The following is a 24,381-nucleotide window of genomic DNA, read 5'->3' as shown; positions in this document are numbered from 1 at the left end:
TTGTTTTTTTAAAAAGTTTATTTTAGAGTGAGAACATGTCACTACTACTTTTAAGTCCTGGTGCATTCAGGGTAAGCAGTTTTGGCACAGACACAGACCATGATACACTTTGGTGATTTCATACTGAGTCTTGTGTGTGAGATAAAGGCACATTGTACTGAGAAAAAAAAAGTGTTAAGTTCTTCAGCTTTTAAAGTAGAATTTTTCATAAAGTGCTTCTTATCAAACCTTCCAATAGTAGTAATCACATGGATAGTTTCCGCAGCAAAGGCACCTGGAGCTGCTGGCAGCATGGCGTTCTGTCTCGCCGTTTTGTTCTGGTTATTTCAGTCACATCTTCTTTTCCACTTAAATTTTCCCTTAATAATTCATCTTCTGAACAGCCAGCCCGTGTGTGGAGCGAGGTGAACTCTAACTTGGCACTGTAAAGATCAGTTTTCAGGCAGTCTTAGGAATCTGGCAATTTCTATGTATAAACTGATTAATGATTTAAATAAAATGGTATTCAAATGGCAAGTCTGGAGACAATAGAGCAATCCAGAGTCCGTGGTTGGAGACGGTGTTTTAAATACATGTTTTATCTTGGAGTTTTTCTGCTGTTTTCTCAGAGCCCTCTGGATATAAGATGACAGGTGCCACAGACATAACGTTCATTTTATCCACCTGAAGAATTCCTCTGCAACACAAGATAAGTCGTTATTGCCAGGGTCACACATCTCCAGAAGGCTGGTGTACAGCAGCACCCCTTCAAGAGTACAGTCCACCTTCCCTCTCATGTTTATACAGGCTGTACCAACTCCTGGCTCCAAGTTCTCTGTAACCAAACACGCTGAGGGACCAGAAGGGAAGAGATCACGGCCTGGTCCTACAGAAGGAGAGCACAGTCTTCAGGGCAAGAGCTGTCATCACCCCAGACTGGTACAGGCTGGGGAAGAGGAAAGCCCAGGCAGCTTTCTAGTCGCTGTCCACTGAAGCACCTCAGTCTTTAGATGGTTCTTTTTGTCTGAAATTCGTGACCACACAGTAGGCTTTCATCGTGAACCCAAGATCTTCCATTACCATTTCCAGGTTTCTCCCATTACAACAGCAACCGAGCTCGGCTTAAAATCAAGCTGACTGCAAGTGGTGCTCAGACTGTCTGCTGCTCTCAGTTACTCTGTACGGCACACGACATCTGCCGTTTTACTGTACAATGCCGCAGCTCTCAGTTACTCTGTACGGCATACGACATCTGCCGTTTTACTGTACAGTGCCGCAGCTCTCAGTTACTCTGTACGGCATACGACATCTGCCGTTTTACTGTACAATGCCGCAGCTCTCAGTTACTCTGTACGGCATACGACATCTGCCATTTTACTGTACAATGCCGCAGCTTGCTTCATTTTGGGTGCGAGTGCCGATACACACTGACTCCATCTTGCTCTTGCAGCTCAGTCTCCAGCAGATGTTGGGCACAGGCTTGAGGCAAAGGCCGGTGACTGAGTTGAGTGGGTTGACTAGCTCCTGACTTAGCAAATGAGAAGCATATGGGCGTAGAGACACTAGAGAAACCAGGCCAGTGAAGTTACCAAGCACTCCAGATCCACAGATGATGCAGTCCCCTCACCTGTGTCCTGTATGAGCCAGGTGTGGTGGCACACACCTAGAATCCCAGGAGGCGCAGGCTGGAGGGTCATTCATGAGTTCAAAGCCAGCCTGGTCTACATAGGGAGACCCATCCAAAATACCCAAGCTGAACAACAAAAAGAGCAGGTACTTAAGACTGGAGTATGGCAGCACCCATAAACTAAGCAGTCATCAGGCCATCAGGATTAACAGGTAACCAATGTTCCTAAACCTGTTCCTGCCCGACAAGACCTACTGGAACTGCTATTCCCAGGACACTGCCTAGAGCCAGCACTCTACGTGGACAGCCTAGCCAGTGTCTGAATAGCCAATGGACTGTGCTGATACCTAACGGTGGGCAGTGAGCGCAACTCTACAGGCTCTCTGCCCCTTGCCCTCAGAATTCTGTGGCCACTTTAACCCTTTCCTGGCCATTCAGCAAAATAACTCTGTGGCCTGTCATGTGAGAGCTGAGTCAGGAGTAAATAGGAGTAGAGTGGACTGAAAGAACCTGTTTGCCAGTGGCCACAGAGAGCCCATGAAATCAAGGACACCCAGGCTTGCTGGCACACATCTGCAATCCCAGCACTTGGGATGTGCAGGTAGAGGATCAGGAGTCCAAAGCCACCCTCAGCTTCATGGTCAAGTTTGGGGCCAGCCTGGGCTACATGAGTCCCTGCCCCATACAAGCAGCAGAGGGAGGGCATTTGGTGCTTTTATCTCTGTTCCGAGTGGGGCTGCGGTGAAGACCCTGCTGGGCTCCTGACACTGACTGAACTGATGCTTTGGAGGTGAGACAGTGGGTAATGGTTTTACTGACTCCATGCACGCAGAATTCCCAGTGTTCCTGGTCATTTCTGCTCCACGGAGACTTTGCAACACCTCGTCATCGTTGGATCTCTGAAATACTGTGATCTCAAGTAGTACATAGATGTATTTTAATTCACTTAAAATTGGAAAATGGGCTATAAAAAGTTATTTTTTTCCTCCCACTGTCTTACCCTAATTTTATACTTTCTACTATAAAATACAGTGAATATAACTTTTTTTTTTTTTTTTTTTTAACCCCAAGACAGAGTTTCTCTGTGGAACAGCCCCTGCCTCCTGAGTGCTGGGATTAAAGCCGTGTGATAACCACTACCCGGCACTATAACTTACTTTTTAATAGTTAAGATTAATAATGTCTCAAAACCAAGAAGTACTTACTTGTTCTCACAAACTGGGAAAAGCACCTTTAACACGGTTATGACTCCTGTTGCTCCCAGAACTCCGACGACCATGACGTTGAGAAACATGAAGAACACTGGGAACACACTGCCCCAGAAACGACAGAGCATTTTCCGGAGCTTTTCCATCCACTGGCACATTACCTGGAAGGAGGATTTGGGTCAGAAAGGACAGTTCCATAAACCACAATTTAAATTTCTCTTTGCTTTTGAGATGGGATCTCTATGGAGCACTGGCTGCCTGGAACTCACTGTGTAGACCAGGCTGGCCTCAAACTCTTAGAGATCTGCCTGCCTCTGCCTCGCAAGTGCTGAGATTAAAGGTGTATGCCACCATACCTGGCAAAATTTCTTAATGTTTTGGCTTTGAGTGGACAGAAACAACCTGTGTCTTGATTATAACAGTGTTATGTGTGTGTGTCAAAGCTAACTCAAAAAAAAAAAAAAAGTAAATAAACAAAGAAGCCTGGATTGAGGTAAAAATTTCAAAAATGAGTACTTTTCCCTAGTTCCACAGTGATGGGGTGGGGGAACCACAGGACACATATAACATGACAACGAAATTTTATTTTAAAATGTACCGAAATAATTTTTTTTTACAATCTTAAAAAATTATATTCCCAAGAAAAACGCTGTGTAACAAGTCAAGGGAGTATTAATGCTGACACACTAGTGAGAACTGTCCACTGTTGCAGGTCTAACAGTCAGGGAGTATCAGTGCTGACACACTAGTGAGAACTGTCCACTGTTGCAGGTCTAACAGTCAGGGAGTATTAATGCTGACAGACACTAGTGAGAACTGTCCACTGTTGCAGGTCTACAGTCAGTGAGTATTAATGCTGACACACACTAGTGAGAACTGTCCACTGTTGCAGGTCTACAGGCAAGGAGTATTAATGCTGACACACTAGTGAGTACTGTCCACTGTTGCAGGCTTTACTCAGCAGGTCCACATGGTTGGACCACAGTACTGAGCGCAGGTGTCTGAGATGGTCTGCACTTGGCTGTGCTGGGGGAGGAGGTCTTTTGCTCCACCCCTTGGCGTTTCTATAAATACCCTAAGGCAGAGACAGTCAGGGTCCGTTGGAATAGGTTTCAGGCTCTCTAGAGGCTATCCTGTATTTTCTATCTGTTTATCTCCACATTCTAAATCCTTCTAACTAATATTTCCTGCTGCTCTCACTCAAATCTCTGGGGAACTGTGGGGTTGGTGGGTAAACACCCTGCACCACAGTGCAAAGTGCCCAGCTAATCTAGACTCCAGCAACCCCATATCAGCAATTTGCCCTTCAGTGAGAATTACCTGCACAGACCTTACCCATTTGGGAGCAGACATATTAGGATACTCTCAGAACTCTTTCTATGGATGTAACATAAATGTTCTAAGTAGACATCAATGTAGCTTCACATGGAATACCCATCTGATTCCTTACAACACCTTGATGAAATATTTTATAGTACCTGATAGCCTAAGCGTAGGTTAACCTAAGAAACAGGTTAGAGGTTAAGAACTGCCCCAAGGTCACATAACTTGTAAGCAGCAGATCAGATTTAACCCACAGCCAATCACTGTGAGGATCTTGAGGGCACACTGTGCCTGTGTGTTACAAGGTGGGAGCTGAATGGAGATTTGAGAATGAACTATGGAACTGAAGACTCCCAACCAAATGAAATCCTGGGCCTTGATAATCATGGTCTGACTCTATCATTAAATTAGGTTTATAGAAGAAAATAGGAACACCTTGAATACCACATTAAAATTAAGATACTGGCCAGCAAGGTAGCTCAGTGAGTAACTTGTGGCCAAGCCTCATGACCTGAGTATGGTTCCTGGGGCCAGCTCCTGAAGGTTGTCCTCTGGTGAGTGTGCATGTACACCCACACCGACAGAGAGAGAGAGAAAAAAACAAAAAACCCAGTGAGCCAGGTGTGGTGACTCACACCTATAGAACCAGCACCCCAGAGATGGACACAGGAAGATCATTATGAGTCTGAGCTCAGCCGAGGCTACAAACTGAAAAATAAACAAACAAAAACCAAAATGTAATGCATCCATCATTACAAGTGATCCACTATTTTAATCTTTATGGTTTCCTCCTCATTTTAAGGAGACACTTAGCTTCTTCACCGTAACTGTAACTGCCTATGGTAACACCACATAAAGAGAGCACTAAGCATTAGATTTACCTTGTATGAAGATGGAGGCTCTGCTCTGAGGGGAGTCTCGGGCAATTTGCCAGGTAAAGCATTTCCCTCCACAGTGGTTTCCACATTCCCAATGAGGTAATGGCTAGTGGTCTGCAAGGAACTAATGCTTCCTACTGAAGAGGGAACAAAGTTATCAAATGCGAGCAGCATGCTGGCATCTTCTGCAAGCCCTAATAGAGCACACCATATTATCTGCGATTGCTATCCTAACATATCCACCATGAGAGAACAAGAATCTTATTCACTTATTTAACACCAGAAGAAGAAACTCACTCAGACCACTATGCGGGGCTACAGAAGTTATAGTTCTGTCACACAGAAAATCTAAATTTTCAGTTCTGCCAGGCATGGTGCTCACTCCTGTAATCCCAGCACTTGTGAAGCAGGAGGAACACAAATTCAAGGCGACCCTGGTCTACCTATCACATTACAGACCAGGCTGGGTTACAGGGTAAGACCCTGTCGAAATAAAGAAAGGGAGACAGACAGACAGGAAGGAAGGAAATACAATCAAATGTAGAAGTTCTAGCAGGGGTAGTTGTCTACAGAATGAGTTCCAGAACAGCCAGAGCTACAGAGAAACCCTGCCTCAAAAACAACACAACAAAATAAAAATGTAAAAGTTCAGCTTTGGTCCCACTCTCAAAGTACTTTTTTAAAGGAGTCTTTTTCTGAATACATTAAATGGGTAAAGATATACAGCAGCATTTGTAAGTAATGACAAAAATGCTTAAGAACACATAGAGGACTGAGGGCTGGCCCTGGTTAAGAGTGCAAGCCGCTCTTTCCAAGGACCTGAGTTCAGTTCCCAGCACCCATCTTGTGACTCTAGCTCCAGGGCTCTGACTCTTTTATGGCCTCCGGAGGTATGTACACACATACACACACACACACACACACACACACACACACACACACACACACACACAAATATTTTTTAAGTATATAAGGTAAGCTTGGTGGTGGCGCACGCCTTTAATACCAGTACTCAGGAGGCAGAGGCTGATGGTTCTCTGAGTTTTAGGCCAGCCTGGTCCGCAGAGTGAGTTCCAAGACAGCCAGGCCTACACAGAAAAATCCTGTCTTGAAAAAAGAAAAAGCATATAAGACAAAATAATTTCACTAACATTTTAAATAATGGTCTTTTAAATTACCTTTTTTGGAAAAGTTGGGAAGGGTAAACAAAATGTCACTGTCTTGGGAAATAGAATAAAGCATGCTTTCTTCCAAAGGAAGGGAAAAGTTTGAATGTCTGAGTATTCTCTGGTTCTTAACTAAAATGTCAATTTCGGTAACATCCTTTTGTTGAGCCTATGAGAAAAAAAATAAGTACCTTTTACTTTAAATAATGTCCTAGTTTAAAAGTGAACTTCCTCCTTGACTTCTATAACTAAAAGACTTGTCCATTCAGCCAGTTGCTCCTTACTCCCTCCCACCCTGTGAGGCATTTACACCTTCAATGCAGCTTCATTCACACATCCCTGAACCATGAACACAATCGAGTCCCTTCATTCTCTCTGTGTGCTGATGCTCATCACATTTTAAATGACATATGAACGTGAGATTTTTAAGAAAGTAAAATGCAAAAACAACAAAAATGCCACATGATTAAATCCAGACAATTCTAGGGCACTGTGGTATCTTGAATGGCCCCCATGGGCTCATTCGTTTGAATGATTGGTCCCCAGCTGGTGGAACTGTTTGGGAAGGATTAGGAGGTGTGGCCTTGCTGAAGGAGGTATGCCACAGGGGGTGAGCTCTGAGGCCCAGTCTGTCTGTCTGTCTGTCTCTGTCTCGCTCTCCCTCCTTGCTCTCTCTGCCTGCAGATCAGGGTGTAGCTCTCAACTACTTTTCTAGCACCATACCTGTCTGGCTACGGCCACACTCCCCACCATGATGATAATGGACTGACTAAGCAAGCCCCAATTAAATGTTTTCCTCTATAAGTTGCCTTGGTCACGGTGTCCCTTCACAGCAAATGAAAAGTAACTAAGACAGGAACGTTCTTCCTCATCAAGTCAGAAACAAAACCACTCAGCACCTGTACACACAGCACAAATTCACCCCCTTTAACAAGCATATTGTCTCACTTGTCTTCCATCAATCTCTACCACCTCTTCTTGAATAACAATTAATTGTGAACTGGAACCAGACGTCATAGGCCACTCATGAACTAAGATCCTTACAGTGACAATTCCAAAATATTCTTTCTCTTCCAAATTTTCCAGATCTTCACTCTTCACTATTAAAAGAATAAAAAAAAAGCAGTGAGACTGTGGACCAAAGTTACCACCAAAGCTGTGACTGTAGTTGACGATTTCTATGACATTTACTTGGAACAAGACAGCAGCAAACACATTTTATTGGCTTCCTTCATCCTTGACCTTAACAGTCTCAGGTTTATAAAAGCAGGGATGAGCTGCCAAGTCCGTCCAGTGGCTTCCACTCATTAGAGAAGGAAATGCCTCCTGGTCTGCGATCTGAATGGGCCACGCGTGCTATCGTGGCAGCGCCTCCCCTGGGGTTTCATGTTGGCTGCCAGCAAAGAGCAACACAGCACAGATGGAAAGCAAACCACAGGACAGTCAGCTTATTCACTAAGTCACTTATTCACCCCTAAGACCCAGCCAGGGAGAGAAGACACCACACAAGCTGTGTGGCTTTACTTTCGGGTTTTCTTTTCTTTGTTTTTGGAGTGTTCTTGATTCTTTGCACCCAGCGGGTGACTTTTTACAGCTGGAGAGGACAGGAGCAGGAAGAGGGTAAGAGGGGTCTGCAATCCCTCTGTCATGGTGGTGGGCCAGATATGACCATATGTCATTGTATACATGGATGAAAGTCTCAAAGTTAAAGACAAAATTTAAAAGAGTAAACCAGCCAGGATGGTGGTGCATGCCTATAATCCTGGCACTTGGGCAGCTGAGGCAGCAGGGGCCGGCCTGAGCACATAACAAAGCTGTCCCACAAACACATATGAAGGGGCTAGGGAGATGGTGCCGCCATTAAGAGCTGATCCATCTGAGGATCTGAGCTCAGAACCCAGCACCCACAGCAGGTGGCGTAACATGGCCTCAAATTGGGACAAATGTTCCCTTCTAGCCTCTGCGGGCACCTGCAGACACATAAAACAAACCTTTAAACCTTGTTTAAAGCAACACACACCAATTTGCCACAAGATGAGCATGCAGTCGCTGCCTCTCAAATATAAGGACTAATTTGTCAAGGAAGCATACAGATATTACATTCTAAATGCACACCCAGTGGCTTAAACTCATTGTGAGCCTTGAAAGGGCTGTTCCTTCCACCCAGAACAGCTGACACCCAATTCATTAGCCATTTAACTATCCTCAGTTACAGTCTCCTCCTCAGGCTCCAGCCATACCATGCTCACAGTAGTGCCGAATATGCCACCGTGGTGTAACTCTGATTATACCCTCCCTACTCCAGCACTGCCAGCCAGCTCTCCCTCGGGGAGGCGCTCACCATGGCCTCCACTCCTTTTCCGTGAGCAACTCCCTCCTGTTCTTCCCCATTCATAACTTTAAAATACCGTTTTAGTGTCTAACTGGTTTCATTATGCTTACTGTGGTGCTGTGGGTGGAACCCAGGGCTGTCTACTTGCTCAGCAAATGTCCTACCACAGAGCTATAGCTCCGGCACCTTAAAAAATGTTTTGAGCTGGGGCGGGCGGTCTGCACCTTCCCTATGGACACTATGTTGTCCAGACTGCTTCAAACCCAAGGACGCAGTGACTCCACCACCTCAGCCGCCCCAGCAGCTGGGACTAGGGACACACAAGTTTGGTTACCATAGTGCCCGGTTTAATAAATCAGGGTTTCAATTGCCTGTTTCCTCACTAGTGCCCCAGCCTGGTCAGCATGTCTACGCCTACAGCCTAGGACATACGAGGGTCAACAGTGGAAAAGTGTAGTTTTCAATACACCAGAGCGGGAACTCTCTAGTGCCGGAATCTCGTACCCCTAACGCTGCATACGTTACTAACAAAAGACCCCACGCTGACTTCCGCCCTCAGCATCAGCCTTCTAAGGACACCCTCAATGATGCTTGCTGCCAGGCATGACTCCCTTGCCTAACTCCCCACCTCAGTGCCAGCTGGGCCCAGTCACTGCTTCTCACAAGCCACAGAACATTGACACCTCCCATAGTCTTTAGTTTATTCAAATAAAACGGTATATCCCAATATAATATTATCTGATCCTTTAAATAACAAAAAAAAAAACCTTAAAGTTTAAAAAGAAAAAAGGGCTGAAGAGCTAGCTTCGCAGTTAAGAGCACTTGCTGCTCTTGATGAGGACTGGGAGCAGTTCTTAGGGCCCACATGGCAGCTCACAATTGCCTACCACTCCAGTTCCAGGGGATCTAACATCCTTTTCTGGACTCCTTGGGCACCAGGCACACAAGTGGTACAAAGATATACATGCAGACAAAACACCATACTCATAAAAATAAATGAATCTTAAAAAAGAAACATTCTGTTGACAGATGAGTGAAAGAAATAAAGTAGGACCCATACATACAATTAATATCTGTTAATTTTCTGCAATTGTGAATTTGCAGGATTTGAGCTCTTGCTAGTCCACATCTATGCCCACTCTTATACTGTTAACCTACCAGAAACTAAATACCAGTCTCATGAAGGAACGAGCAGTGTATCAATAATCAACATAGTTTAAATGTTATTATAGAAATAAATTCTACTATTATAGAAATAATCTATTACTTTAAAGAGGAACTTTATCACATCCAGTACTAACTTAGTATTATTAAAGACAGAGCAATGTTGGAAACAATTAGTAATACTCACCTATCAAAGTCTGACAGCTTATTCGGGTTACACCACTATTTACAGGTAAGTCATTTATATATACCTGTCCATTCTCATAGGTTATGTTAAGAACAACCTTAAAATAAAGCAGCATATATATTAATTCCAATGGTTTATAAATGACAACAAACTCTTCATGTCAAAAATATATTACCTAACTCTGTGTGTGGCAGGAGTCATAGTTTAGATATTTTTTTGTCCCTCAAGGATTCGTGTGTTGGAAGCTTGGTCTGTCAGTGTGGTGATGTTCAGGTGGGGATCTCTAAGATACAAACCTTAGTGGTTGATGTGTAATCCCTGGGACAATGTCTTCACAGGACCTGTGGGACCCCAGTCTCTCTCCCATTTGGTATCTGGAATGCACACTTTTGTTCTCGTGTGAGCTCCTATCACTGCGGTATCATTGGCCATGAGACCAGAGACAAACCAGTGTCGGCAATATGCCCTTGACCCTCTGCAACTAAGTGAAAAGCAAACAACAAAAGCATTCTTGGGTTTGCCTGAGGCTTTGGTTTTGCTTGGTTTCCTTTTTAAAAATTTATTTCTTTTTATTTTATCTGTACGGATGTTTTGCTTGCATGTATGTCTGTGCACAGTGTGTGAGTGTGTGTGTGTATGTGTGTGTGTGTGTGTGTGTGTGTGTGTAGTGTAGTGTAGTGTAGTGTCTAAGAGGCAAAGAGGGTACTAGGTCCCCTGGAACTGCAGTTCCATGTTGAAGGCTAGGTTGATGTATGGAGGAGGAACAGTGTTCCACCAAGCTGCAAGCATGCCTGGCAGACCTAGCAATGACCCAAGGGGCTACAGTTATCAGTCCCAGGCCCACCCTCCGACACCCTTGAAATAGCCTGTGTTCCCCTTGTGAAGCATTGCTTAATTGGCTTCCAGATGATTCTTCCCAGAGATTTCTGCTGACACTGCCCCATTTCTTTCATAAAAACCACATACAAGATACCATACTTCTTAATAAGCTTGCCTGGCATAAGATATAGCTTATGCAAGAACCTCCTGACCCTAACTCTTCTATCTTCTTCATCTTCTCATCCCCCTTAGGGCCCCATCACTGAAGAATTACAGACAGTTGTGAGCTGCCAAATGGTTGCTGGGAATCGAACACAATCCTCTGCAAGAGCAGCCAGTGCTCTTAATCACTGAGCCATCTTTCCAGTCCTTGGATTTTGGTTTCTTAAGACAGTCTCACTACTTAAGAAGCCCGGGCTGATTTTTAACTTGAGGTAAGCCCCTGCCTCAGCCTCCAAAGTGCTGGGATTACAGGCATGAGCTGCCATTCCCAGCTTCATTAGCAGAGTGGGTAACCAGGTCAGTTATAGCCTGACACAGCTATTTCCTCAGGCATTTCACTGTAATAACGGAAAATGGACCGATATGATTAGTAAACATCCCTGACTAAATGTTATACTAAAAATAGAGTCAAAAGGAGACAAACCTGTTCTTTAGACACCTGTCCATTGTCTCTCAAGGTAGTTACATTAATTCTGATGCCATCCTGCAAAACAAAATGTATAGGTTGGGTAGATACACATTTATAAATTGAAAATAAACCTGTTGTAGAATATTATTTTAAAGTGTGATACTTTTGTTTTATGTTGCATTTGTTTAACTCTGTGAAGCTGTGTTACTGTGCCTGTCTAAAACACCTGATAGTCTAATAAAGAGCTGAACAGCCAATAGCAAGGCAGGAGAAAGGATAGGTGGGGCTGGCAGGCAGAGAGAATATATAGAGGGAGAAATCTGGGAGAAAGAAGAAGTAGCCAGAGAAGGGAGAGTACTCCAGGGGCTATCCACCACATAGCAAGCCACCGAGTAAGAGTAAGATTTACAGAAGAGAATGGGAAAAGCCCAGAGGCAAAAAGTAGATGGAGCCAGGCAGTGATGGCACACACCTTTAATCCCAGCACTCAAGAGGCAGAAGCAGGTGGATCTCTGTGAGTTAGAGGCCAACCTGATCTACAGAGCAAGTTCCAGGACAGAGAAACCGTGTCTCGAAATCCCCCCCCATCCCCCTAAAAAAGTAGATGGAATAATTTAAGTTAAGGAAAGCTGACTAGAAACAAGCCGAGCTAAGGCCAGGCATTCATAAGTAAGAATAAGCCTCTGTGTGTGATTTATTTGGGAACTGGGTGGCAGACCCACCAAAAGAGCAAAGACAACCAAAAACAATAACCCAGTTCTTTAAAATTTTGATTGCTATTATTGTATGTGTGCACATGAGTGCAGGCACACATATGCCACGGTCTATGTGTGGAGGTCAGAGGACAATTTTTGGAAGTCGGTTCTCTTCTTCCACCTTTAGGTTCTGGGGATCAAACTCAAGTGGTCAGCCTTTGTAGCAGGTGCTTTTACTTGCTGAGCCCTTCACCCGGAGAATAACCAGTCCTTTTTCCATTTCTTCTGTTATTATTTTAAGATTTATTTTTATTATTTTAAACTAGGTTTGGTGGCGCATATGAGTCCAGGTGCTCTCAGATATTTAAGGCATTGGATCCCAGAGAGCGGGAGTTTAGGCAGAGAATGTTACTCTTGCCCACTACCCCTACCCCACAGAAGATTTCTACTACTCATTTCCCACTTTTCTTTACAGTTTTATTAGCTGTGTTCTGTAAACAATGCACTGCTTAGCTTTATCTCTTTCTGGGCATTACAGAAGCAGAGCAGTTTACCTGGGACTTCGTCTTGCAGTACAGACACTCACGTGTGCGGCAACAGTCACTGATTTACAAGGCTGTGTAAGGATTCCACGGCCCATGGATACCCGTGCTTTCTTATTGAACCCACTCTGACCCCGCCTGGGCACACCTCTTGGGTAAGTGTCTGTAGCTGGCACTTTTGGTCTTGCTCAAGGTCTGATCAACAACCATTTACCCAAATACTTAAATCTACTGATGGCATTTTTGTAGGAAAGCACTACTGGCCACAGGGACCTGTCACTGTTAACTGAAAGCTTTTCTATTAGGAGGAGGGGTGTAGCCAATCGGTCTAGTTCGTCTGGGAGTGGGGCTGCATGACGGCAAGGCTTGAGCCATCTCACCACAGTACATTGGCCCCTCCCTCCCCCAACCCTTTTTCTATTTATGTGAGACAATCTTCACTGTCAAGCTGACTGGACTTAGAACCACCTGGGGGACATACCTCTGGGTGTGTCTGTAAGGGCATCTCCAGAGGTTTAAGATCCACCCTGAATGTGTGGGCAGGACCAGATCATGGACTACGTTGGATTGAATATAAAGAGACAAGGGAGAAAGCCAGCTGAGCACCAGCCATCCTTTCTGTTTCCTGACTGCAGGTGCGCTCTACCAGGTGCTTCCCGATCGTCTGGTTGTGCCTTCACCCATCATGGAAGGATCTACTAATCAGAAGCCATTATTCTTCTACAAGCCCACAAAAAGCCGTGTTTAGAGAGAATCTTCTACAGCTTCTGCTTTCCAAGAGTAAATATACACCATACTTAGTAACTTACTGTATTAAATATCTTATCGTTTGCTTAGTAACATCATGGTTTATAAAAGACGAAAGACACAGGTGTGATTTGCGTTTTTTTTTTCCTCAAAAAAAAAAACCAAGTTCAATTCTTTTCCTACAGATATGGAGGCATACCTCAATGGTGGAGCCTAAGAAGGTTCAAGACCCTGGGCTCAATCTCTAGCACACACACAAGCATACACTTGTGAGTGTGGTGCGTCCATGCACAAGTATGTATGCATACACCAATCTATTTTGATACTCTTGAATGATTTCATATGCATATATTCATATACACACAACTTGTTTTGATGTTCTTGAATGCTGTCATTGAAAAAAGAGAATTCCATTTCTTACTTTCATCTGACATTAAATTCAGATCCAGCTCACAGCTCTTCCTCTGAGAACTTTTTAAAAAAGTTTATTAACCCTTATTTTTATTTTATGTGTATGGGTGTTTTGCCTGCTTTCCAAAAGGCCTAGAAAGGGAGAGAGAAAATGGTGAAGTGCACTTGACCTTGCAGGCAAGATGTTTTTTCTGAGTGTGTGGGTAAGTTCAAATGCTTCTTAGGTTCATAAGTGATGATGAATTGCAAAAGAGAGGAAATTAGTCCATACCTCCATAACTTCAAAACCACCCCATATTTATTCCTGGTGCTTGTTCATACCATTGCTTTTTTACCCAGAAACAACTGTGGCTCATGTACAACTTCATATATAAGTGTGTTTAAGTCGAAATATCCAGAATGTGTCCAAACTGACCCTGAGGCTTGTTTGAAATTTCTGTACCCAGAGGAGTTATAGCATAACTCCAAAACATTAAAAGTAAAATGAAGGACTAGAGAGATGACTCAAGGGTTATTATAAAAGCACTTGTTGCAAAACCAGATGACCATGGGGAACACCGACTCCACAAGGCTGTCCTCTGACCTCCACTTCTGTGGCACATGTCCCCGATCCAACATCATACACACGTAACAAGCAAATTTTTAAAAATAAAAAGTGGCATTTATCATGTAAGCCACTTCTATATTTAGTGTATTCCCACCGAAATAGTAAGGTGTTCAAGCTCGAAAGTTTCAAGTCACTTGGGAAAAACTGGAACTTTATACTTTCCAAACTTCTTCCGACTATACAAACGAAGAAAGGCAAATGTCGCGGCAACAAAATTAAACATGGGCTGCCCCTGAATATTGCAATGCCACGGTCCTCCGAGTCAGCCAGGTACAGTCACCTGCAAGGCTTGTGACACCGAGCGACTGAATCCGGTTCCCGGGGGATGCTGAAGCTCATCTCCGACCCGTGACGCAGGGAGGACCCCTCAACTAACATCCAATAAAAAGCCACGCCGGGAAACGCGAAGTCTTCTGCCTCTCCCCCTCGCCAGCCGGAGTGGCCCGGCGGCGGCCGGGGAAAGGCGCTCCCTCCCGGTCTCTGCGGAGCAGACACAGGTGGCCAGGAAAGCTGCTAACTGGCAGCACACACGCCGTCAGGCCCAAGGGCCGGGCTCTATCCCAGGAAGCAGCCATAACAAACACCCGAGGTCACTGGCGATCGCGCAACTTTCGACAGCCAAGCCAGGCAGGAGGACCGCGACAGTTCGGGAAGCGCTACGGATCTCAAGTTTGGGGTGGCTACTGTAGGCTTGGCCACACACTCGAGGGCGCCTGCGCGCCTTCCTCGCGTTCTCCTTCGGGCGGCCCACCCCGCCCGGCATCCCGGAGAGCCTCCCCCTTCAATCCTCCGGGCGCCCAGACCCGGTCCAGCCCGGCCCCGGCCCGTCCGCCCCCGGGAGGGGACAGCGCCACCGCGACCGGCCTCCCGGAGGTCCGCAGAGGAGCGCTGCCCGCTGCGCCCGCCCGGCCCTACCTGCGGGGCTGTGGACGGCGGCCTGGGCGCGCTGGTGGTCAGCCACCCCACGGCTGGCAGCGCCACGAACAGCAGCAGCCGGACGGGCAGCCGCGGCGCCGATAGGGCACCCTCCATCTTGGACAACACCGGCGCCGGGCGGCGGGAGGTGAGGGCGTGGAGGAACGGGAGGGGCGGGGCCGGAGGAGGGGCGGGGCGGTGCATGGGCGGGGTCAGGGGCGTGGCCGCAGGGAGGGAGGGGCGGGGAGGCGGGGCTGACTCCTTCCAAGTGGGGAAGGCTCCCTGAGCTGCTGAGGTTGCGCGCGCCTTTGCACGTCAAAAGCCGAGTCAAGTTTGGGGACAGCCCTGGGGCGCTTGGCGTTGGAAAGTGATTCTACAAAACAGGTGCGATTCTTTTCGGTGCCATTACTTGTGAAGAGGTGTTCTTATTTTCTCTTTCGAAACAGGTTCTCTTGTAGCCTAGGCAGCCTTGTACCACTACTGATCGTGCGGCTACCACCTCCTGAGTGCTGGAATTACAGGAGTGCGCCACCCTCTCATCTCCTCAATCCCGCCATTACTTTTTCACTAGTATCATCTGTATGTTCATACATTTACAAAATGAAAACACAAGTAGCATGTTATAAACTGTTATGAATGAAAAATAAAACATTTAACATGTGGGAGGGGTATTCTGGTTGGCCTAGAACTCGCTATGTACACCAGGCTGGCATCCAGCTTGCGATACTCCTCCTGCCTCTGCCTCCTGCGTGTTGAGATTACAGCCAGATGCTAATTTAGCAGTTGCCACCTTTGACTACAAACGAGAATTTCTGAGGTAGTTTTGAAGTACGGGGGCCTCATGTTCCCAAATATCTCATTTAATTAGTAGTTTGAACTAGGACTAGGAAACAGATTTCAGTCCTCCAGATGGCTTGTTGTGGGTCGGAATTGAGTACCTGGCCCTCCCCTTAAATGGTCCACTGTACCGTTGGTGATGAGAGAAAATGCTCCCGCCGACTGAAGCCCAGTGCACATATCTCCACACCCCGCTCTATTATTTTCCTAACCTATGAAATGAAGGTGTAGACTTTTCTTGGACCTGTTAATTTTTAAAATTTTATGTAAATGGGTTGTGAACAACCATGTAGGTGCTGAAAAACCAAACCCTGTAAGAACAGCAAGTCTTAACTGCCGAGCCATCTCTCCAAACCCACATTTAAGATTTTCACCTTTATCATTGTGGAGGTGAGAGGACAGCATGCCGGGGCGGGGTCTCAGCCTCTCCCATGTGGGCTATGGGTATCCAAGCGCGCTCACCAGGCTTGGTGGAAAACAGTTCTGTCCTAACTGCACGGAACTAGAGGGAGGGAGGAGCTGGAGTCTTCAGGCTGGGAATCGTAGAAGTGGGCTCCAGCTGTGAGGCTATCTAGAAGCCATCAGTCATGGGAGGTGACTTTCCACTGCTGCTCTGGGGTCACCCTGTAGCTAGAGTTTTCCTGCCTTGCCCACAGTCAGGACAAATCTCTGTCACCTGCCAGTCCCACAGCCGCTCAGACCCAACCAAGCAAACACAGAGACTTATATTGCTTACAAACTGTATGGCCGTGGCAGGCCTCCTGTTAACTGTTCCTATATCTTAAAGTAACACATTTCTACAAATCTATACCTTGCCACGCGGCTCGTGGCTCACCAGCATCTTCACATGCTGCTTGTCCTGGCGGGTGGCTGGCGGCTGGCTGGCGGAGTCTCCTTCTGCCTTCCTGCTCTTTTATCTCTCCTCTCTGTTAGTCCCGCCCATACCTCCTGCCTAGCCACGACCAATCAGGTTTTATTTATTGACCAATCAGAGCAACTTGACATACAGACCATCCCCCAATAAAGCCAAGTGCAGACCATCTCAGACACCTGCACTCAGGCCCATGGTCCTAATCATCCTCTATGCAAACCTGCTGGGTAACGCCACAAGGAACCCAAGAAGGGCTCCCACAGGACATACATTAACATCCCACAGCATCACCCCATGCTCCTGTCAGCATCCTCTGGCTTGTGTAAGCCCAATAACCTCAGTGACTCCCCAGGGAATTATGATTTGGTTTGTCATGGACCTTATGCTGTGGATATCACTCTGTATAAATAAACACTGATTGGCCAGTAGCCAGACAGGAAGTATAGGTGGGACTAACTGAGAGGAGAATTGAGGGAACAGGAAGGAGAGGGGGAGACTGCTGGAGCCGCAGCCAGGACAAGGAAGATGTAAGGTACCAATAAGCCACGAGCCACGTGGCAAAATACAGATTAATAGAAATGGGCTAAATATAAGAGTAAGAGCTAGACAATGATAGGCCTGAGCTAATGGCCAAGCAGTTTAAATAATATAAGTGTCTGTATGTTTATTTTATAAGTGGGCTCCGGGACTACCGGGCCTTGGCGGCACTGGAGAGAAAACTCCAGTTACACATTAAAAGTAGTTCACAGCTCCCTTAGGGAAGGAATTTTCATAATACAGGACTAGTTGAGAAGTATTTGTAGATACGACCTGTTAGGTAGAATAAAAAACTTAGTCTTTCTTTGAAATAAAATCTTTGCTGTAAAAGAGGACATCTTTCTGTTTTTGAAGTCATTTTTCTCTTATCACCTCTCCCATAAGCCTATTTTTAAGCTATGGTAAACTGCTAAGTAGCTAGTCAGATATTAGCAGGCTGGAAGGTTACTGTGGTGATATTGTGTTCCCCAAAATATTGTGCACCCTAATTAATTTATCTGGGGTCAGAGAACAGAACAGCCACTAGATATAGAGACCAGAAAATGGTGGCACACATGCCTTTAATCCTAGCATTCCAGAGGCAGAGATCCACCTGGATCTTTGTGAGTTCAAGGCCACACTGGAAACAGCCAGGCATGGTGACCCACGCCTTTAATCCGAGGAAGTGATGGCAGGAGGAAGAGAGGTATTTAAGGCGTGAGGACGAGGAACTACAACTGGTTAAGCTTTTAGGCTTTTAGCAGCAGTTCAGCTGAGATTCATTCTGGATGAGGACTCAGAGGCTTCCAGTCTGAGGAAACAGGATCAGCTGACGAACTGGAGAGGTGAAGTGGCTGTGGCTTGTTCTGTTTCTCTGATCATTCATCATTCACCCCAATACCTGGCTCCAGGTTTGTTTTTATTAACAAGACCTTCTAACAATCCGTGCTACAGGTTACTGAGGATGGACTCCCTCCTGTGTAATCAGCAGCCTGTAAAACCAGGAAATGAAATTGCAGGACTCTTACTACTGGTCAAATGAATGGGGTCTGAGTGGAGACACAGAAGTCTATACTACTATGATATAGCTGAAGGCCTTCTGGTAAAGCATAGCCATACCACTGTCCCCTTCATGAAGAGTTAATCTACAGGGACACATTTGGCAGAGTGTTTGAAAATCCTGAGTTAATTCCCAGCACTGACTGTGGGGCCATCAAGATGGTACAGCTGATAAAGGCTCTTATTGCCAGGTGAAAACCTGACTTCAACCCTTGGGAGCTACGTGATGGAAGGAGAGAACCAACTCTTCACAAGTTATCCTCTGATGTCCACATACCCACTGTATTACCCAGTGTATCGCGCGCGCGCGCGCGCGCGTGCACACACACACACACACACACACACACACACACACACACAGAGTAAAAAACTGGGTGTGGTGGACCATGACTGTAAACTAGCAGCTGGAAGGTGAAGGCAGGAGAATCAGTTCAAGGTCATTCTTGGCTACATTGCTGGACTACATGAAACCTTGCCTCAAAAAAGGAAAAAAAAATGAGTCAACCCAAATGGGCCTGTCAATCACCTGGACAGGAAACCCTCCCTCAGGAAAGCTGTCTCTCTGGTCATTGTCTACTCTCACCCTTGAGTGTCCCCTTTGCAGTGCTTCCTTTCCCACTGTCCACCTGGAGAGTGTCCCTTTACCTTGGAATAAACTACTTCTACCTCTTCATTACTTTGTGTGTCTATGATTTTTTTTTTTTGACAGAGGAGACCAGAATGAGATTCCCCATAGCAAAACTAAAAAGGACTTAACTAACTTCTCAACTGTTATGAGATACAGTACATCAGTACTAAGTTACAGATGGATTCTACAATGAAGCCCCACCTACTTCTGTGGTCTATCCAGAACTATTGGTCATTTCACTCTGTGTTCAACTCCTGGAATTAAAAATGAGTCTAGGGAACAGGAGAGACGGCTCAGCAGTAAAGAGTGTTTGCTGCTCTTCCAGAGGATCAGAACTCCGTTCCCAGGGACCACCAGGGGTGGCTCACATCCACCTGTAACTCTAGCTCCAAGGGACCCAAGGCCTTCTGACTTCACACATGCAGACACACACAGACACAGACACACACCAACCAAACAAACAAACAAATAAATCAACCTTTTAAAAACTGAATCCAGAGTTCACAAAAAAAGACATGGGATGTAGACTATATGTGAAAGGTCCCAAAGTACACGTGACAAGGCAGTAGAGGAAAAAAGGCTGCCTGCCTGTTTTGCAGCAGAGCTCTTCCTATTATGAGACAGTCCATTCTTTCTTTCACTGTCCCCACTGGTGGCATGAGCTCCAGGAAGGAGCAGCCAAGCTTTAAAGCATGGAGCCAGCTCAGGGATTCTCAGTTGGCATCTACTCTTTGGACAAACAACGACCTAATAATTAAAGGTGTTATTTGATAACGAACAGCTTGACTATTTTTTTGTCATGGTTTCCTTTAGGTCCCATTTTATTATATGCATCTATAAATCACATAATTTGAAAAAATAAAACTACCACAACTACGAGTTAACAATCCCTCCCAGAAAACAACCCCATCAACTTTGAACATACTTTGTTGAAAGTTCTACTCACTCTCTATCCACCTGACCTTCACACTAATATGCAAAATCAAGAATTAATGTGGCAGTGCTTAGATGACTACTAATGAACTCATCAGTGTTAATGCAGTATGTGCTTTGTTCTTCTGAGTCAGCTCCTGTCAGCTGGATTCATTTGGGGTTCAATTTACCTACTATCCAGCCAGTCTGACTTTGTGCACATTTGATGCATTCTGATCTTTGAAGCAGAAAATATTTGAAACATCTAATAGCTTAGAGTGAAGTATGTAAGACACAGAATACATCTTTAATTGATCATTAATAATACCCTTTGACCAAAATTAATAATACCCTTTCAACCCAAATGTGGATACATCTGCTTCTTAAGCAACTGATTTCAGTGTTGTTCCCACCATTTCCATAATCAAAATTTGAATCTATCATTTTCTGTGAGGCAAAGCAAGAGTGACAATTAAGGGAAATCTGGGACTTACTCAATGTCTGACTGCAGTTTCTGAGTCACGGGGCTTTTGGTGCAACACACTTTACTTGGTGTTTTCCAGAGTTAGCCAACTACATAGTTTTGAACTTCCCAAAGACTCCCAGGAGAGACCAAGAGGGAGAACAAGAAAGAAAGCAAAAAATTTTTTAGGGGGTGGGAGGTAGCATTATGTCAACTTGACACAAGCTAAAGTCAACTGAAAGTAGGGAACCTCAATTAAGAAAATAATTCCCTAAGATGGGGCTGTAGTCAAGTCTGTAGGGAGTTTTCTCAGTGATTGATGGGGGAAGACCCAGCCCATGAGGAGCAAGGCAGTGAGCAGCACCCCTCCATGGCCTCTGCATCAGCTCTTGTCTCCAGGGTCCTGCCCTGTGTGAATCCCTGCCCTAACTCCCTTCAGTAATGGACTGTAGCTTCAGAAGCATAAGCCAAGTAAAAGTTTTCCTCTCCACCTTGCTTTGGTCATGGTGTTTCATCATAGCAACAGTAGTAACCCAATCGAAGACAATTTTCAAAGTCATCTACAAATTTTACTTCACTTTTATGAGAAATTTAAAAACTGCTTTTACTGTAACCTTATTGTTCATGTGTTTAGAAACGAAAGTTTTTGTTTTTTTGAGAGAGTCTCACTATGTAGCTCTAGATGGCCTGGAACTCTCTATGTAGACAAGGCTGGCTTGCCTCTGCCTCTCAAGTGCTAAGATTAAAGGTGAATTTTATTAGATCCTGTGATAACCTGCTATATTCATATAAATAAATGACTAATAGAAATAATATTGTAGGGCCAGCAAGAGTGCTGAGCTGGCAAAGCACTTGCTGTCCAAGCCTGGTGATTTGAGTTTGGTACCCAGAATCCATGTAAAGGTGGAGGCAACAAACTGTCTTTGCAAAACTGTCCCCTGACCTACACAAGTGTGTCATGGCACACAATGACGCACAGACATACACAAAAGAACTGTCTTCGTTTCTTTCTTTCCAGTGAGTTTTATTAGGTTTTTGTTTTGTTTTTTTACATGAACATGGGTTTGTTTACAAGGGCATGGAGACACTGCCAGTGGTTACACCACTGAAGAAAATGTCTATCCCATCAATCATTAAGTATAGAGGAGGAGTGCTGTGAACCCTTCCCTTCTGACAGTGTTTATGGGCAGTTCAGGAATGCTACGGTCATGCCATGCCTGAAGCCAGCATGCCACACTGCTCCCTCACCCCTTCCTCTGGCTCTCACATCCCTTCTGCTCCCTTCCTCCCCAGTGTCCTGAGCCTTGCAGGAGTGACAGATGTTCTCTTAAGGCTGCTTTTGTTGTATGCCATAGGTTTTCGTAAGTTCTGTCCTCATTTTCATTCAACATCAGAAATTTTTAAAATTTTTCTTTTCAGCAACTCACTCATTCATATTCGATAGTTTTCATTTCTACTTTGTAAATTTTCTGTAGTTTCTGTTGCTTTTTAGCTTGTACTCCATTATAATCAAATAGAATACAAAGTTATTTCAATATTTCTGTATTTGTTCAGACTTGCTTTGTACCCTAATATATGACCTCTCTATTTAAGAGAAAGTTCAGCCGGGCGGTCGTGGTGCACGCCTTTAATCCCAGCACTTGGGAGGCAGAGCCAGGCAGATCTCTGTGAGTTCGAGGCCAGCCTGGGCTACCAAGTGAGTTCCAGGAAAGGTACAAAGCTACACAGATAAACTCTGTCTCGGAAAAAAAAAAAGAGAGAGAGAAAGTTCTACAGGCTGCTGAGAAAGTGCATCCTATATCATGTGGATGGAATGTTCTAATCTGTTAAGCCCATTTGATCTATGATGTCATAACCACAATGTTTTTAAGTTTTTCATACTTTCTGAGTTTATATCTAGCAGTGTTCCCTTTATGAATTTGGGCTCACCTGTGTTCAGTGCATTTGTTTAGAACTGTAATATCTAGAACAATTGTTCCTGTAATCAATATAAAGTGACTTCCTTTGTCTGTTTTGATTAAAGTTTATTTTGTCAGATATTACAATAGAAATGTCTACTTGTTTCCTAACTCCATTTGCTTTGAATTCCTTTTCCTCATCCTTTCATTCTAAGATAAGTTCTATTCTTGATGGAGGTGTGGTGCCTGGAGGCAGCATATAGGGGACCCTTTTTCTTTTCTTTTTAAATACACATCTGCTAGTCTTTTTGATTGGACAACTGAACCCATGACTATTCAGGATCGTATTAATCTGTCACTTAGTTGACTTTATAAAGTGTGCTCCCCTAACTCTCATTTGTTTATCTACTGCTGTAGCATCTTTAACTTTCCCTCCTGTTTTCTCTTTAATGTGTGCATCATTCCACACAGACTGAAGTTTCTCTCTCAGTATCCTCTGAAGAGCTGGCTTAGTGGTCATAAATTCCATTAGTCTTCTTTTATCAAGCAATGTTTTTGTTTCTCTATTATATATTTCTCCATAAGATAGTTTTCCTGGGTATAGTAGACTGGGTTGGCAGCTATGTCTCTCAGAACCTGAAATACATTCCATACCTTTTTGACTTTTAATGTTTCTGTTGAAAACTAAGCTATTATTCTAATGAGCTTGCTTTTATATGTGCCCTGGCGGTTTTTTTCTCATAGGCTCTTGATACCCCTTCTTTGTTTTGTATACTCAGTGTTTTAACCATAATATGTGGTAATTTCTTTTCTGATCCTATTTGGTGTTCCATAAGCCTTGAGCTTGGTTATGTCTCTTTCCTTAGATTTGGGAAATTTTCTGCTATAATTATATTGAATTATTATACATATATTACATTAAATATATGTATATATATATATATATATATATATATATTATCTTTGTGATGGATTTCTCCTGTCTGTAACTCACAGCTTCAATTTTTTCCTCTTATGTGCCATTCATACATTTAAAAATATTTATTGCTGTCCTTGAATAAGTATACCAATTCCTCTACCTTGTCTACAAGCTCTGATTCTGTCTTCACCATGATTCATTTATTGGTAAGACTCTCCACTTAGCTATTTGACTTGTTGAATTTCTCATTTTCAGTATTTCTTTTAATCAAATTCCATTTTTATGTCCTGCAGTGACTTCCTTTTCTCATTTAGCTATATATTCTCTTGGAATTCATTCAGATTATGCATGCCCTCATTCATTTCTGTGAACACATGTATCATCACCATCGAGTTCTTTAGAATTCCCACTAAATCATTCCCATTGCATATGAATACTCTTGATTGGCAGATTTGAGAGAAGCCATACTGTCTTTTTATTTTACTTGTGTTTTTGCACTGAGACTTGTGAAGGTCTCTGCAAGCACCATGGCCGGCAGAGAAACTGAGTGAGACAAGGAAATCCGGTTCAACATGACTTAGTCAGCTGGCATTGGTTCATACTTCTAGAGTCTGACAACAGGCAGTTTATTTTAAATATATTTAAGTACAGTGCAACTTGGGAAAAATGTTTCCTGGTAACAATTATCTCAAGTCCATATGTACACTAAACTTAAGGTGTGACTACATTCAAACTCTTTTGCAAAGTACATGCGACCTCTACCATAAAGATGGGTTCTATAGCTTAAGTGCCTAGGATCTGATTTGGTCTCAGTCACACAGATGTGTAGAGGTCACCAGGCTATAAAGCACATGTGCCAACTCCCTTAAGGAGGGTTCTCCTGACTGAGAAACAAAGCTAAAGGTCTAACAAGGGAGATAAACTAAGTCTGAGGGACTCTGTGTGGCCAGGCCCTACAGATAGCACAGACCACCAGGCTATTGACAACCTTCTGGGTAAAAAACAGGTATACACATCCCTTCCATTGAAGAGAGGAGCATGCATGCT

The 24,381-nt window shown here is 44.4% G+C and overlaps 1 protein-coding gene across 2 annotated transcripts; it reads right to left on the bottom strand.

The window, feature by feature from the left end:
* Ginm1 (glycosylated integral membrane protein 1) lies at window positions 1-15,388 on the bottom strand. 2 transcript variants are annotated; one of them, XM_006984447.4, is made up of 8 exons: window positions 15,232-15,388; window positions 11,330-11,389; window positions 9,865-9,961; window positions 7,130-7,281; window positions 6,194-6,350; window positions 5,019-5,152; window positions 2,812-2,975; window positions 1-676 (listed from the first exon to the last, which is right to left on the bottom strand). In XM_006984447.4, exons 1-8 carry the CDS (start codon window positions 15,346-15,348, stop codon window positions 565-567), a joined length of 993 nt encoding a protein of 330 aa, XP_006984509.1. In that variant the 5' UTR covers window positions 15,349-15,388; the 3' UTR covers window positions 1-564. The 2 variants fall into 2 exon arrangements, with proteins under 2 accessions (XP_006984509.1, XP_006984510.1); XM_006984448.4 differs by having other exon boundaries at window positions 5,019-5,149.
* Window positions 15,389-24,381: the final 8,993 nt, after the last annotated feature.

The sequence above is a fragment of the Peromyscus maniculatus genome, chromosome 16 (genome assembly GCF_049852395.1).
Source record: "Peromyscus maniculatus bairdii isolate BWxNUB_F1_BW_parent chromosome 16, HU_Pman_BW_mat_3.1, whole genome shotgun sequence".
Classification (NCBI taxonomy): Eukaryota; Metazoa; Chordata; class Mammalia; order Rodentia; family Cricetidae; genus Peromyscus; species Peromyscus maniculatus.
Note: the sequence above shows the minus strand (reverse complement) of the source record. Positions and strands in the feature narration are given on the sequence as shown.